General features: G+C 46.4%; 1 protein-coding gene across 15 annotated transcripts in view; it reads right to left on the minus strand.

Annotated features, from left to right (window-relative positions):
- The window catches only part of LOC3291649 (protein spire), a 121,976-nt gene extending 105,345 nt beyond the window's left edge, over positions 1-16,631 (minus strand). For 3 of the 15 annotated variants that reach the window (XM_061661828.1, XM_061661818.1, XM_061661814.1), the window contains exons 1-2: positions 16,585-16,625; positions 14,182-15,821 (exon numbers count right to left, since the gene is read on the minus strand). In XM_061661828.1, the coding sequence (XP_061517812.1) occupies positions 14,182-14,668 (487 nt within the window). In that variant the 5' untranslated portion in view covers positions 14,669-15,821; positions 16,585-16,625. The other 12 variants (XM_061661817.1, XM_061661819.1, XM_061661820.1 and 9 more) reach the window with 7 other exon arrangements.
- Positions 16,632-16,838: the final 207 nt, after the last annotated feature.

Genomic DNA, 16,838 nt, shown 5'->3' on the forward strand with positions numbered 1-16,838 from the left:
TGGAGGTCTTCTCACCTGTGATGCGTCTTACATGACGTAAATATGTCGGAAGAGACCTCTTAGCAATTTTGCACTCTACCCCCACGAAACAACAATGCTCACCCAACAACACACGCACGGTGTGCTACACATTAGTCCGATTCAAACGGCAAACTGCCCAGATCCGTCGTCCCGCGCTCCGGAAGCGACGAAATGAGAGCAATCACTCAACGTCGTAAAACTAACTACCCTACGAATGGGAGATCCGATCTACATTTTACCACTTGCGGATGTTTGCGCAAAATCAAACACTGAGGTGCTGGGAGGGGGGAGTGAAAATGCATCACACACAACCACCAAGCAAACAAACAAAAAAAGTCAAATTAAATAATACCTATAAAACAATGTGAAATTACAGGTTGATCGCAAACGGTCGTGAGTGGCGAGCAGTGGCTTGAATGTGTGGGAAAACGGCCCGTCGGAAGAAGGTTTGGCACTACAGGGACACTGCGCAAACTAACGACCATCCATGACAACCAACCCATCTCACCACTCCCTTTGGAGGTGGCCCACATTCCCTGGTTGAAGACACACATTTTGGAGTTGGATGACTGGGAAGATTTATCCCAGATATCCAACTCTTCACTGTCAAGATCATCTAAGCGCTTGAGTACATTTTAGCCTTCGCAGTAGGAGAAGAGAGAGAGAGATCGGATCTGTGATATAGCGAGAAAGAGCGAAAAACTCGTAGATTTCACACCACTGCAGCAAGCCATTTTGGAGCGTTTCCCGCCCCAGGACGGAGACGAGTCATAAAACTAGCGTGGAAATGCTTACGACCGACGGGACACATTAGGTTCCAAGAAATACTGTGACTTTTGGTTCCACAAATTGTCCCCTAGAATAAAAAGACATTCACATACTCTCCGATCTCGCCGATCTCAAGCGTCCGATAAGCATAACCGTCACAACTTCTACCCCGCACACGTTAAGCTGATTAGCGGACGCCATCGCAATCACACTTAGGGGGTGCCTAATTAGCTCCAAAACGACTCTTCATGACAGCGACCTCAAATTAAACGCGTATGCCCTTTTCTTAGGGCTTTAGGGATTATTTTGTCCGCCCTTTGACAGACAAGAAAAAAGCACTCTGTCTGAAGCTCTGTTCTGTCCCTGCCAACAATTAGACATACTTCTACCACTCCCCCTATTCCAAAGCACATCCGCCGGAAGAGAACAATTCGAGGAGTGAATGAGTTAAAACTCAAACTAAAACCCCAACACACACACTGTCTGCGCCCGCTGAGCTGAATTCCCATGGCAACGATCACCACCCCCCAGCAGTCCAGTCGAATGAGTGTGAAAGCTCTAATTAGCACATTGCCCATTGTTCTACAACTCTGCTTGCCCTTTTGCCCTGCACTGGAGCAAAACAAAACCACCGACATCGGACAGATCGGTGTTACCATGCGTGGAGCGTAAAGCGAGAAACTGTCTAAGCATACATTATTCTTCACAATTTTGCTTTCCACCGGTGCCAACTTCCATAACTCTGCTATTGAAACGTTCGGGAACAGCGGAAACGAGAGGGTTTGTACTGGGAGGTGCGACGGTCATTTGCAGCACTGCCAATATTATTCAGGCCACTGACCTTGACCATGGATCGGCCGGGGAACATGTGCTGCGATGAGATTTTAATTTGTATGGTCGCGCGATCGTCGCTCATTTCCATTTCACTGCAGGGCAGAACGAAGACGGTTTCAGCTGCCACTCTTAAAAGTGTGAGTAATCAACTGATGTGTACATCCCTAGAGGGATTTGCAACAAAATTCAGGTTTGTTTAATAAAACATTTTGATTTGATATGCTGCCATCATTCTTTTTTAGAATAATTCTCTTAAGTTATTGAATTTTTTAAGATAAATATTTAACAGGCATTGGAATATCACAGAGTGCTTCACAACAAGGTCATAACCACCATCGCCTCAATCATTGATGGTCGTAAAATGTAAATAAATATCCGTGGACAAAGAATAGACGAGTGACCCCATAACAATTAAACCACCAACCCATATTAATCAGAATTAGCTTCTATTAATTAAGCACTGCTGGAATTCTCCAGAAACTAAGCTCACAAACTCTGTCTAAAAATACTCTCGCATTTCACAAAAATGACGTATTAGTTAACAGAAGCAATGAATGCGAATTTTAGATCTGCCTCTACAATCTGCATTTAGCTGCGGGGGTGATCTCTCTACAACCGGTGTGATATGATTCTTATGCAAAAAGCTATTGTGCAATTGTATTTTGCATCACTGGCCTGTGGTGGTACACCTGTCCTTTTATTCTTATCCTCGCTGCAATCTTCCACGGCAGCAGCTTTAAAACTAGCTCGGGCAGATGCATTCGCCGCTACAGCTCCCGCTTCTTCCTACAACAGAGCTTGTGCATATGCCCGCACTATGCATTGTTGCCTCTCGATCGCAGATTTCGTGTAACAACTAAAAGATACGCTACAACCCCGATAGTGGATTGCTGTGTTATAACGTTCAACCTGCGGAAGCTACAACAAATAACTGCAACCAAAGCAGCAGTCCACTCCGCAGCAAACGGGATGGAAGAGAATCGAAACACACACACACACACGAGCGCAACCTAGAGGATTTACTTAAGTGAAACAATTTGTTTGTTTTCCACGTTACCGTTGGCTGGGTTTTGCATTCACGACCCCCCTCGCATCCAGGCCGAACGACCTACGCCACAAAAAGTGCGCGCAGACACGACGATGCGCAACTAAAGTGATCATTTACCGGTGCAAGAAGGTGGAAAATTGCATAACGCGTGGCAGTGCCCGTGCCTTCTCTCAGGCACCGGATCTATCGAAGGAAATCTCCGTATGTGTGTGTGTGTCTGAGTAAAATCGTTCGACTTAGGAGGAGGCTCCAGTTAGTCTGACTGCCCCGTCGTGTGTGCCATTGCTCGAGGTCGTCTGTCCCTTCTTGCTGCGACAGGTTAGGGTTGCGTTCCGCCAGCTTCGTTGCTACTCTAGTCCGCTTCGTTGCGCTGACAGAGGACAAAGACGCGAAAGACTCGAACCATGACAAACGCAGTGTGCCATGGGAATGTGCGCAAAATCTGTGCTGTGACCTCTTGCTTGGGTTTAAAAGAGTTACAGTTAAAATTGGAGGAGTACCAGCTGCTTCTACTTCTAAATTACGGCATGGGAAGCAAGAACTATTCTTGTGGTAGTTTGAACTATTATTTGAACTAAAATTAAGTTTTAAACGATTCCACAAAGATATTATAGTCAAACGGGACCTTAATTTGGTATGCGAGTTAATGCAGTAGACATTTAAGCGGCCCTTTGCCCGCCCGAACCATTAGTCCCATGCGCAAGCGCACGGTTTCACACACCGCACGTCGAGTGCACTGTTCCCGATTCCAACCATCATCTGCAATTCCATCTCCAGCACCTAGCGGTTTGCGGTTTTTACAACAGGTAACCTTAAATTGAAACGCCTAATCCTAATTGAACTTTATCGCTCTCTCATGATCATGAAAAAAGAAGTAATCGTATGCGCGCGTCTTTCGGTTGTGTTTTGTTTGATTGATCAAATTTTCAACACCATTCCTCGGGCGATCCACGCAAGCTTCTATAACCCCCCACAAACACCAGCACGCTTTAGGCAAACCGCTTAAGAGAAAAGTAGATCAATTTCCCGAAATATCAACCGTTCGGTGTACTGCTTTTTGCGGTTCCTTTGGCAACAGCTGCCGACCGCGCGAGCGGACCGCGCTAACTTACAAATCGTCAACCGTACGACGAATTAGATCGATTTAGGGAGGGCGATTTGTTTTCATGTCCCAATCTCCATTTCCCTAATGTTCCCCCTTCCCCGAACAGTCTGAACTTCCTAAACAACAGCTTTACAGCAATTTGGTTCCTCCTCTTTGCCGATCCATTCTATTCCAGCTCACACCTAAAAGTGACCAAAAACAAAACCATTTACACCAGCGGCCTCCTCATGCCGCTTCCTCTGTCTGCTAGAAGTACCTAGTCCAGGCGCGCTTCTCCACAATTGCTCCCCATCCCTTGGGCAGGAAATTTAGTTTGCGGAAAAGACGAATTTAACTTCTTTCATCGTTGCTCCCCACACACATACCATTCGGTGGATCAAATGCAGGCGATCAGGGAAAATTGGAGCAACTGTTCTGGCCTGCCCGCACTCGATTCTGGGCTCCTTTCGGCGGCCGTTTTGTTTCTCGCGATACGGAGCAGCCAGCGTTCGCGTGTTACAAACACCGCTTGCCGTCCTCGCCCTTCTCAGGTCCACCGTTTGATGTCTGGCAGCTGTGATAGATTCCGCCGCCTGTCCGCCGGACGTCATCGCTTGTATTCCATTAATTCACTTACTTTTTTCGGGAACTGGGTCAAACGCTTACGGGATCGTCACTTGCGGAAAGGCGAACATCAAGAGCATTGCCGCTATTAGCAATGGGTTGAGGAGAGGAAAAAAAAGCCACACTCCAGCACTGCGCCTCCCTTCCACACCTGCACGCATATTTATTAGCCCATTAGGTGTTTTGTCTCTGGGAGCGATAGAGAAAGAGAGCAACTAATCCTATCGAATCGTGGCATGTAAGACTGTTCCTTCCCAAAACTAAAGAAGTCATCTAATTTCTATCCTAACGAATGTACCCAAGACACATCCACGTTTGATAGAACTCAACCCACCCAGACCGGGTGAATCAAACGTCGCTTTGTGGAGGCACCAGCAGCAACCTAACCAACCCAACTCATACGGGGGACGTGTCTAGCCGGAATGTGCCCCGTCACATGTCAGCCAAAAGAAACGACGAACAAAACAACCAACCACAAAACAACAGAGAGAAAAAAATCAAATCAAACATCTAATACCCACTCTTACCGTTTGCAATAACTGCTTTTATACGCACACACACACATTCCGAACACCTTGACTCACAACGTCTTATCTTTTTCGCGACGCGAGCTTGCGTTTTCCTGTCTTGTGTCTCTCGTGTCTTCCACGAAAAAAAGAAGAAATAACACGCACAACACGAAACACCTTTTGGTCGATTTCATTCATAATCGTCCAAGGGACAGCTGGAAAGCTCGTGTGCGATAACATCGTCTAGGCGTGGGGAGGGGGCGAGAAGAAGTTGAGTCTGAACCCGTAAAGGACAACGGAGAGAAAAGGCAACAGCTAATAATTGGTGGGCGCTTTGGCCAGCGACTGTGTCGACGTCTCAGAAGGAAAGGCGCCGAGGAATTTGATCTCCACTAGCATCGTTTCCAGCAAATATGGTCCGGGGATTGTGTGTGTGAGTGGCATTTTTTTCTATTCAAAGAACATATTGGCGATCAATACACACACACATAACCACAGGCATATAAAACGATAACGATAAAAAAATAGAAAAATAAATCCACCACCATTCTCCCGAACGATTCGTTTCTAACACAACACTTTAGAAACTGGATCCTCTTCGCACAGCTCGAAGCTCGCCATAACAATGTGGGACCTGCTAAGCTCATCAGAACGATTAAAAACGATCGTGGCGAAAAATAAATGATTCAACCAGGCATAAAACCGTACCGCGGGGTGTCCGGTGACATTTTTATGTCCATTTATGTCCCAGCAACGAGCACCGGTCAATGGAGCCACAAGTCCAGGAATTGTTGCGATCATCGGGAAGAGTCCATAATTTGACCAAACAGTCGATACAGCTAGATCAGTTTGTGCTCGGAAGAAGTTGAATGAAGAACTTTTGGCGTAAAAAATCACTACACTTACATACAAAAAACACACAATCACTATTCGGATTGGATTAACCAAATTGCGAGTTATTATATGGCGAGATAAATATTATCAACTAACGGTAGTATGTTAATCGCTTCCTATCATGTCACACCGCGCACACCACGAGGTGACGACACACACGACACGTAAGAGTTAAACTATTGAGCATATGATGACGAAGAATCGCGGTCAAAATCAAAGCTTTTCATGTGCTGCTCTTTCTATCTCCTTCCCGTAGCTTTGCATTTTTGGTTCCGCCAAGGGATTAGCGAAAGCGGAGCCTCACCCGGCCCGAGATGAGATCAGCCACCTCATTCTGCCAGACCATCCGAACAACAGCTGACACGACACACACCGCGGCCGCTCCCGGGGTTGACCGATATTTATTTTTTTTTATAAATATAGATAACGGCCATCGAAATCTGGATGAGTCAAGCACGGTCAGCTTTTCCCTTTTCCCATCAGCTTCTCGTTTATGGTAAAATCCAATCAACACGGGAACAGTTATAAACATCGCTCGCGGGTGGACCACGGCTTCACGGCTGCTAGTCAATAATCGCCATCAACCTTTATGGACTGCGGAGCCATCGTAATCCGGCGATAACTACCACCAGTTAAGATTGGCCCGAAATGCATAACACAAACAAATTTATTAAAACGAGTTTAGACGAAAACAGAAAAAAACTACAGAAACACTTCCATCTAAGATGCATCCCTTTATGGGCAGAGAGAGAAGATGTTTTGTTAGATAGAGAGAATAAAAAAACACATGCAACACAGCGGGTGGTGTGGTGTTCAAAATTCTAAACCGCACCAATTATGGCAAGTGTGAAAAAGGCGGCTCAGCTTTCAAGAACACGGTTGAAAACTGCTCCCGTTTAGCCCGCAACACACTTCAAAACAATAGTAATAAAAGCATGACACAGCTAAGAATCGATGCGGCACTGAAACATAACGAAAAAAACCCTCACATTCTTCTTGTCCCAACAAGTTTCCCGTGGTTTTTTTTATGGTCTAGCACTCCCAGAGAAGCGATCTTTTACGCGACCTGTCGAAAGATTCTTTACCCCGTTCGGTGCCGAGAGAATTTCGAAAGCAACTCAACCCGTAACTGAAACCCGATTGAACTTTACTGCTCCGAGCCGCTCGTCTTCTTAAGCGGGTCACTCAAAATTGCATCATAGAGTGCACAACTGCAGCTCATCACGCACGCACAAAGTGCAACGCATAACGAAGAAGAATGTTAGGACTTTACCACGTCCCATCACGTCCCCACCACGTCCATCAACGCCACAGGTTCTGGTGTGGGAAGAGAAGACTATATTTTTAGCCACAGTTTTCGTTTTCGGTTTTCCTCCCAAACGGTTCAAGGCTGTTGCTGTGCTGTAGGACAGGGACCACCCAAGAGAGCGGGAAGATGATTTTAAAAATTAGTTCAAATATTTCATCCATCGCTGTCAAGCTAGCAGGGAGTGCATAAAACATTCACCACCGCACTCAACACCGTTTGCGATCGAAGACAAAGGAACCGGCAAAAAATATGGACTTTCAAAAGTGTGTCAAGGGTTTGTCTGATTGTCTAAATCACATTTTACCCAACTCAAACTCAAAAATCAAACCAAAAGATAACGGCTATGACATGCATTGTACACACACGGAGTGACGTCAACACAGTCACCAAAAAACAAAAGCCTAAACCGCAAAAGACAGTTGAAGAAAAATCAATTTTCCCTCGCCCGAATCACCACACATCGAAAATGGTGAAATTTAATTCATGCTGCCACACACACACGCCGCTGAAGGACAGCGAAAGGGGGAAGTGTTGTGTTTTCGACCTGCGTATAGGCAACAAATGTGACAACAAATGCCGACATTAATCCGTCCACCAAACTACCCCCTCTGGCGTTGGAATATGAGGAAATACACCACCACCACCGAACGACGTGGCCAGGAAACTTCAAGAGCTCATCATCTCGTCATCATCACCACGCAGCAGCCAGCAAGTAAAGGCGAGTGGTGCGCGGCGCTGCGGAATGCGTAACTATTTCATAATCGCACATTTTTCTCCCCCAAGACGCAGGAGAGGAAAGAAACGGCGAAAACAAAACCTCCGCGCACGTATCGATACGTGCACAGCACAGCACAGCACACACACGCCAACTGCAGCAACTTCGACGCAATCGAACCGTGCGCTCTTCCCTCGCGCGTTTGCAAGAAATAACAATAAAAAGGTATGTTGCGCGCCACACATCAAGGCGCGAAACAGACTCATGTACACACACACGCACGCGATGCTCTGAAATGAGGAATAAATCTTTCCGACGCCACAAAAGCATACCGCAAACGCGAACGACCCATCTGCGCCCAGCTGACTCATATTTCGCAGTTTCCGCTGTGCGCCTACACGCCTCGCATCCGGGGGATATCACGTGGATCACGGGGTTTTATGCGTGGCTACGACGTGTGAAATACTGATCCATCAATTCGGCATCGTGTGCAATCGGCATGTGCATGCGTCGGATGCACTTTACCCATCGAATCGAAGACAATTTCAAAACAATTGAGAATTCGTTTCGAATTGAAACCCACAAAGATGCAACATTTTGACAATTATATGCATTTCAAGCAAACACATTATTGGTGCTAAAGCGATCGAATTGTGCCAAAGCGCCGTTTTTCTCTCAAAATTTAAATCCTTTTCAGCGGTTATTTCAGGAGGCTCGCTGCATCTCAGGGTGCTTGTGTTGCAAACCGACTGCACATTGACGCACTCACCCCAGCACCCACCGACCATTAGCCGTCACGTGCGATCGTTAAATTTACGGTCGATGAATAATCAAAAGCAGACGTAAAAAATAGCTAAAATTATAGTGCCACAAACCTCCGCTCGCTGCTCGCAAAGCAAGATGACCAAAATATGTGCAAGCATCCCATTGCCGCCTCTCAAAGCGATCAAAACGCAATCGCCCAGAAATTTCTTCTTCATTTCGTTTGGATGGTTTTGATTTCAGGCTTCAAATCGGCACATTTCATAACACACTTAATCGCTCCTCCTCCACCCGGCATCAAACATGTATGCATGGTTGCACAAATGATGCTCGAGTGTGTTAAAGTGATATAAAACAGAATGACCATTTGTAAATCTTTTACAGAAAATATGAACGCATTTTAATGAGATTTTTCCATGTAGGCTTTTGCGTGCTACGAGCTGAACGAGCAGAAACACATCCCTGCTGACTGTATGATCTCCATGATCTTTGCTCCACATAGCAGATGGGTAACGCAATGCTGCTGCTTCTTATGGTAAAATTTCTCCAGTACACACTCAGGCCTACCACCACCTTTGTCTAATAAATCATTCTTGTTTTGGGCAGTGATTACAACGACACTTAACGTCTCTGGAGTTGAAGCGACAGCACAAAGGAACGGACCTGGAGCCTCCGGTTCGTGGTGGAATGGAAAATAAAAGCTTCCTTAACACATCATGCACACCTGAGAGCATCACGATGAAAGGCGAAAGAGCAAATCAAACCAACCCATTACCATAAAGAAAGGGGGGTTAAAAAAGCACACACACACAAGCAACCATGCCCTTAACAATTAACAATTAAGGGCGCAAGCATCGAGGAGCAGTAATCGCTGATGAGCAGGGAGGTGTGGTACGATACGCATTTACGTTTACTTTATTTTCCCCCCGTGCCACGTCCATCTCGTCATTCAACGCGTTAAGTTCATCGTGATTTTAATGCGCTTTCACGCACCTTTTGCTTTATAGTTTTTAAAGCAGAAGCAGACCTACTCGGCGTCCAACATCACACCTGCCGAGTGGCCCCCTGAACTGCACACAGACACTGATGGGAGCTGAGAGATTCTTGAGTTTTATTTTCCTTTTGCACCACCATTTCCATATATTCAAATAGCAGAACTTCCCAAAATGAAAGGAACCAAGGAGGCGCATTACTGTGGCATAAATTTAATGTTCCTCGCACACAAGTACCTCACAGTGCGGACGGGGCCACTTGCTGCCACACAATAAAACAAACACATCGCATCGCATGCCGGGGTGGAGACGGTTTTCTGCTCCCAGTTCCCGAAAAAGGTGCGTAAGATGCTGCCTCACAGGGTCGTCGTGGCTTATGAGTTCCAGGAAAAGCGTTTCCGTGGTAAAACAATGTCTAAATTCCAACATGAGTCTCATGAGAGCTACCAGAGTCGGGAAGAAATATTCTATCACACCCCACAAGTGTCAAAAGGGTGATATCTTGCGAGATTTTTGGAATCTTTCCTCTTGAAGTGAAAGCTTCCACTTTGGTGTTTGATGAGCAAGTAGCAGGTGCAAGACTCAACGACGGCCTCGTTGAGGTTTGGTTCTACCCAAGCGATACTGCTGTTCTAGCGTTCTCCAGAGTATTTGCGGTCGGTACGTTCACCTTGGATTTTTATAGTTTTGCTTCCCAGGTTTCAGGTGCACCCAGAGAATGTTGAATAATTTCACACCAAAAACCACATCCCTGTTACGGCCAATAAAGCAAACCGCACACAAGAAACCCCTTGGAACGTTCCCCTGGAAGACAAACAAGAACCATACCGGCAACTGGAATGCTCATTCGAAAAAGGGAAAAGTAAATCTGTATCCTCACTTCTTAACAATGTTTTATTCCTGAGCATGAGAAACCACTCTCTGCGTCTAAAATAGCTTGATTTGACAAGCTCCCAATATGAAAGAAGCCAAATCGTGTGCCATCAGAGTTCATGAAGTCAACACAAAGCAAACTGCGCTAATAATCTAATTCTTCGGAGAGTCTGAACTGACCTAAACCTCTGCTCCCCCCTCAAACAAAGATCATAACCAAATATTGACTTTCTCCTTCTCAAAGCCCAAACCCACGTCATCGGAGCAACGGAAACGACCGGCGTGGAAAATCGAAATCCAAGAATGATTGACCCTGGGCGCACTGGTGCGGAGGTTCAACCGAATGACGTAAAACTTATCCTTTCCTTCTTTACCTTCTCACACGCACGCACACATTCAAACTCACAAATTTCGAATCGCCCTAATGGACGAAAGTAAAAGAAAGACACCGAGGTGGTACAGCAGCTTGGACTGGAAATTGGGAAGTCACTTCCTTCCAATTAGGGCCAAACCGAAAGTTCATACTCGGAGAAACTTGCGACAAAGTGGAGACACTCACACACACACACAGAGCACAAACCGCACTGGATCCATCAATTCTTGGCTTGGAAAGATATGATCCAAGGCACCAACCGTCGGCCGTTTGTGAAAGGCCGGACGGATGGACAAAACGGTGGGGGGACTTGGAGAGGGGGGTGCTTTAGATCGATCGCTCATTATTAAAAACCGTGACCATGAGACCAGCGATCTTCCGACCACTTCTGCAGTAGACTGATCATGACCCATCAAAATATGGCTTCTTCTACCGGCCACTTCTTTCAAGGGATGGTCGAGCAATCGAAAGTACTCCGGGGCTTCTTCGTGGCGGGAGGGGAAGGCGCATGATCTGGTACTCATCGCCGGAGATGGATAAGTTAGGCCCACCCCGCACAAACTAGCCCTTGATTGATGTTTCCCTTTCCGTTCGCATCGCACGATGAGCCATCTTCTTCGACCGACCGAACGAGCGAGCACACCACACCACAAGGAGCGTACTCTTGAAGGCAAGTGCATCACGAATCACTTCCATCATTACCTTGATTTCTGTTGGCTTGGCCTTTTGCGATGAAGCACGTTGCCTCTAACTAACCATTACAGGTAGAAATTCGTACATTCAATCAATAAACGTACAATTTTTATCCAAATTAGATTAGATTTCCTTGTACCCAGCCAGCCGTTTCAGGAAGCGAAAGGGCTCATTTACCTGTGCCACGGGATATTAAACACTGCGCAATGGTTTGGCTGGCAGCTGCTGTGGCTAAACAAACGGTCAGTGGCTCGCTACTTTTAGCTCGTGTAGCAACTGGTCACCCGTTACCCGGTTTGTTGCGGAAAGCGGAGGCTCCTGTATGCAACTCATAACAACAGCTGGCACGGGGTGGCGCGTCCACATTATAAACATTGCGGACGAGGTTTCTGTTCAACACCGGAAATGAGCTGCCCGCTTGTTTTTTTAGAGCAATGCAGGGGTTTTATAGCGCTCGTTCCAGGCGCACCCTGGTTTTTAGCGGTTCATTCTAACGGGTGAAGTGAGCTTAAACCTTCTGCCATAAACTAGCAAAAACTATTCCAAACGATTTCGATGGCGTCTTAAATTGGTTCAATTCCACACACCTGACCGTCGGTTGCAATCATTTCTTTCTCTGCTACCAACCATTCAACCTTAATCATCACCACCAAAGCAAACGGTTTGCTTGCCGAGCGGATGAACCTACCGCCGAACGGTTAACCACTTTCACCGGCTAAGAATGGACAGGCAATTGAGTTCGAATTAACTCCAAACACGGCGCGCGCACACGTTCTCGTTCTTGGTTAAATTGTATAATTGAATGAAGCAGCAGCGCAAGAAAAGCTCACCAGCTGCACCTCCCCAATTTACCAAATCATGCGCAACAGAAAATCGATGACTTTATCTCGTCTACCGGAAGGCTTCCAAAGAGCGTGATTTTAGAACCCTGTTTTTCTATTTCTATTTCTTTTGCTCGGTCGTCCATAAAAAAGTCATGAACCAAACCGCCCCAAACGGAACGAAAAAAAAACTAACTCAATCAACTCAAACACACGATTCGAATTATTTCAAGAAATCAAGAAAAAAAGGGTTCTCCTCTTCGAAAAACCGAAGAACGCCAAACGGAAGCAAACACTTATCGCATTAAACGAGCAAGCGCGACGGCTTATGTGTGCAAGCAAAGCGTAATACGGTGAACTAAACTAAAAGTACCTCTAAAATAGAACGACTTCTTCCTCCAATTTAATGTTTCTCCAGCACCAAACCAAAAAAAGAGCCATCCCCATTCAACCACACACACACACACAATTCTTTCAATCTATTTTAGATGCGTCACAAGATGCTCCACACCTCGAAAATCTCGTATCGCTCCATTCCGCACGGGGTTTGTTCAATTTCCAATTGCTGCGGAGGCGTTATAAAATGTGCCCAAATAAGTGCTCGGCTCCCCCGAAGAACGAACGAACGAACCACCAGACCAATTGTCCCCGGAGCGAACGTGTTCATGAAGAGTTATATCGATTGCAACACATAACCTGAACGAGAACGATGTACATTGTTTGCTTGGAGCGAGTCTTGGCATCCAAAAAAAAAAAACAAACGGTCGCAGAGCTGATTTATGCCTCACAGTCCACACTACGGCACCAAGATACCATGATTCCAACACTCGCCCGAACAGATGTCTTTGGACTTGGTGCCAAACACACGAAGGGAGGTCTTAATCCTCCGGGAATACCACTCAAACTTGAGGCTTCACAATCTATTCCCCCGTGTTGTCCTCCGTTGGTAACTGGGGCAACAAAAACATAAGTCGTCATATCAATTATTTGTTGGGATTTTTCCCCACACTCCCTGTGTCACTGGTGCCAAAGAGATGGTCGATTAAGGGTCATGTACGCCGGAAGAAAAAGTCCTTGAAAATAGCTGCCATGCAATGACATCATGCTTTATGTTAGCCACCGACTTGGAATCGATTATAATTCTAAAGAAATTTTGTTGCAAATGCTGCTATTAAATAGCAGAAACCGTTGCCAACAGAAGAAGAGATAGAAGAAAAAACAATTATTCACATTTCGTGCCAGTAATCACACTACGAGAGCGATGGCGTCATCCAAAGGGTGATAATAGAAGGGCACAAAAAATGTAACTTTCTTTGGATGATGATGTCAGTTTGCACATTTCAAGGGGCTTTACAATTTCAAGAGTGATCCAACCTTTTCAGGAATCCTGATTAGTGCTCAGCAACTTGTGAACAATGTCGAACAATTGTCCAAGTATAATCCAAAGTTCAATTGATGTCTTACAGGCTGTTGACAAACTATATGAAGCAACCTAATACTGAACACTTGCAGCAGGAAGCGAACCCGCTTCCATATCTCGCTGAACGTGATGACTATTCCAAATAGCACGGAAAGGGGCACTAGAATAGGGACACTTGAGTACTTCCCGACCGAACAAAGACATTTGCCATAAGCCCTAAGAAACCCTCACAACAGTTTGTGCTGTACCTTGTCGGCACCTGGCTTCAGGTTTCAATCAAGCGTGCAAATATTGAGCAAACCTTGAGGGCCGTGACGACAGGCCGCTAGGCCAAGGTAACTCTCACAAGCCAAACCAGACCTACGATTGTTATCACACATTCGGTAATGGCTGTTTCTAGCGATATTGGACTAATTACTAAGAGAACCCTGGGGGACTTACCTGTACGAGCCGTAACGTTGCAACTGCCGTCCTTCTGGACGTTCAGCTGGTGTGGATGCAGTGGTAGTCGAAGGTCCCGCAACCGGCCGCCCGGTTCCTGCAATCGGGCCTTATACATCCGCGACGTCTGGTAGATGAGCGCCCACGCTTGATCCTCCGAGATGGGCGCGTTGAACGTTTTCAGAATCTCTTCCAGCGTCACCGAAATGGTACCACCGGTGCACACCGCTACCGTGCTACCCACCCCATCCTTGGTACACTCACCAGCCAGCGGACCCGTTGGGCCGGTGACATTATACTTCGCATACTTCAAACCCTCCGGTGCACCTTGACCGGGGCCGTCCATTTCCGTCCGTCCGATATCTTCACTGCCGTTCACTTCGTGCCCCTTGCCCATCATCTTCCGGTAGAGGGCACGCTCTCCGGCCGGTTCCGGCAGTGGAGGGCACACGGGAATGGAATTTTCCGTTTCGGATGCCATCTTCATCGGTTGAGAGGAGTTTCCGAGGTGGTAAGTCTAAGGACTCAAGATGCACTATTCATGAACACCATTAGTCGAGAATTACGGTCGTGGCTACTTTTTTCCGGAAGTTTTAGTGCAACAATTAACAACAAGAAAGGATGTTTGGGTTACGATTTACGCTCACGCTGTAAGGGTTAACACGGAAACGTCACCACATTCTGCACTCTTCTTGGGCGCACGGGTGTCACTGCGGCCTGGACCCTGGCCAACACGTTCAAGAGAATAGCCACGGCGCAGGATGCCATCGGGTGTACCACAACGCAATTTCTCGATCATTTTCAACGTGTGGTTACTAAGAGCAACTTTCTACCTACTTCGACCGGGCAGCTACACGATTTGGCATCCTTTTTATGAAGTCGGCCCCGTCACACACTACTACACAATCACAAAACAACACCGCTACTACACCACAAACACACACACACAGACACGCAAGGTAAGGGAGAGGACGCAAGTATACACACTAACCCGGAAAACACTTTTCTGGTTTACTTATCAGCAGCCAAACTTCTCCGATTGGGGAAGAAATGCACCGAGCCCACACTGCCTTGGCCACCGTTTGATAGTGAGCTTTATGGAACTAAGCCCCGGGAACTGCTCCTGCTCACTAGCCTACTAGGATTAGTTTCAAGCCACTCCACACTCACACTCACTCCGCAGGGTACAGCTGCGACACAGCTGCGTGCAATCACTTCATAGCACACTTCTTTTCAATTTGCTCCAAGCAAATCATCATCATCATCATACACACACAACCAAGACAGCACACACACACACGCACACTCTAGGGCACATCCGAGATGATCCGTTAGGAGGGCTATCGGTAAGCAAACAGCAAACGGGTCGACGGAAGGGCTGATATTTCGGGCACAATCATCGATTATGCAGCTCTCGCTGGACACACATCATCATCATCATCATCCTCGTTTAGACTTCGCTCCTCCACACGTGGCTGTCGTTAGAACGTTGGGAGGGAGGAGGCGTCGTGGGGAGGCAATCAACGATTACTCAGCGTCAAAGATTAGAGACGATGAGTCGTTGGCGAGGCAAGGAAAAAGATATTCCTTCAGCACGGTTACACTGCGGGTTCTATTTCACTGATTTGCTTGATATGATGCTGCACGAGATTAGAAAAGAAAAGAAGAATGAAAAACATTGATCAAAACACACGCACACACAAACGCGTCACATTTCACACACATCCAAAAATGGGAAAAGATGGAACGGCCTGAAGAGCAGCTTGAGTTACACGTTGGTGCACACATTCTTCACATTTTATCCAGAAATGCACCAAAAAACAATTCCAATCAACCAACTGCAAACTGCAGCATCTAATGCCATTCCTCACCAGCCTAAAAGCCGCAAACTGTATAAATGTCACCAACTATCGATTTGGTTGGGCCGCTTCCTGTCACTATTCGGCTACTAGCACTAGCGCACGAATTTTCCCACGGTCACGCATACTTTGCAGCGGTCGTTTTATGATTACACCGTTTTGAAGGATTCCGGGTAAAAGCACAACGCATACACACACACGCACACACCCAAGCGGAGAAAGATATCGATTGCACACACAGCACTTGCAACACGAGCAGCACAGCTGAAAGTGAACGTTGTCATCATCATCAGGTGCTGCGGCGGTACGGTTTCGTTTTTGTTAGTTGCATTTTTGCAGTTGCAAAGTGCACTAATGCATCACTACTACAAAGCAACTGTGTGCTTGAACCAACGGTTGTTAACAATCTTTTGTTTTTTTGTGATAAACACTTTTATCGTAGCTACACGGCACACACCGGTACGCAAAATGACCGCGGACCAAACACTGCAAAATGGGAATTGAGGGAGCGGAGAAAAAAACTAGCGCCACAGCGCCAACACACCGTATACGCAACCTTCTTCGAGCAGCATCAAACGCGAACTTAGCATGCGGCTCCAATCGTGGGCCCGGCGTTTGGCGTTCGTGGAAACCCGAAGCCAGCGCGACGCACTATGGGCGAATTTGTGGTACAAATTTATCTGGTTGGTTTGCTTTATTCCTATAGGAAAGATAATTCGTTCAAATCGTTGCTGTGATAAAGTATATTTTCATAAAAGTTATGTGAAATATTTAATGTTAAAAGACTATGAATTCAAA

The sequence above is a fragment of the Anopheles gambiae genome, chromosome 3 (genome assembly GCF_943734735.2).
Source record: "Anopheles gambiae chromosome 3, idAnoGambNW_F1_1, whole genome shotgun sequence".
Classification (NCBI taxonomy): domain Eukaryota; kingdom Metazoa; phylum Arthropoda; class Insecta; order Diptera; family Culicidae; genus Anopheles; species Anopheles gambiae.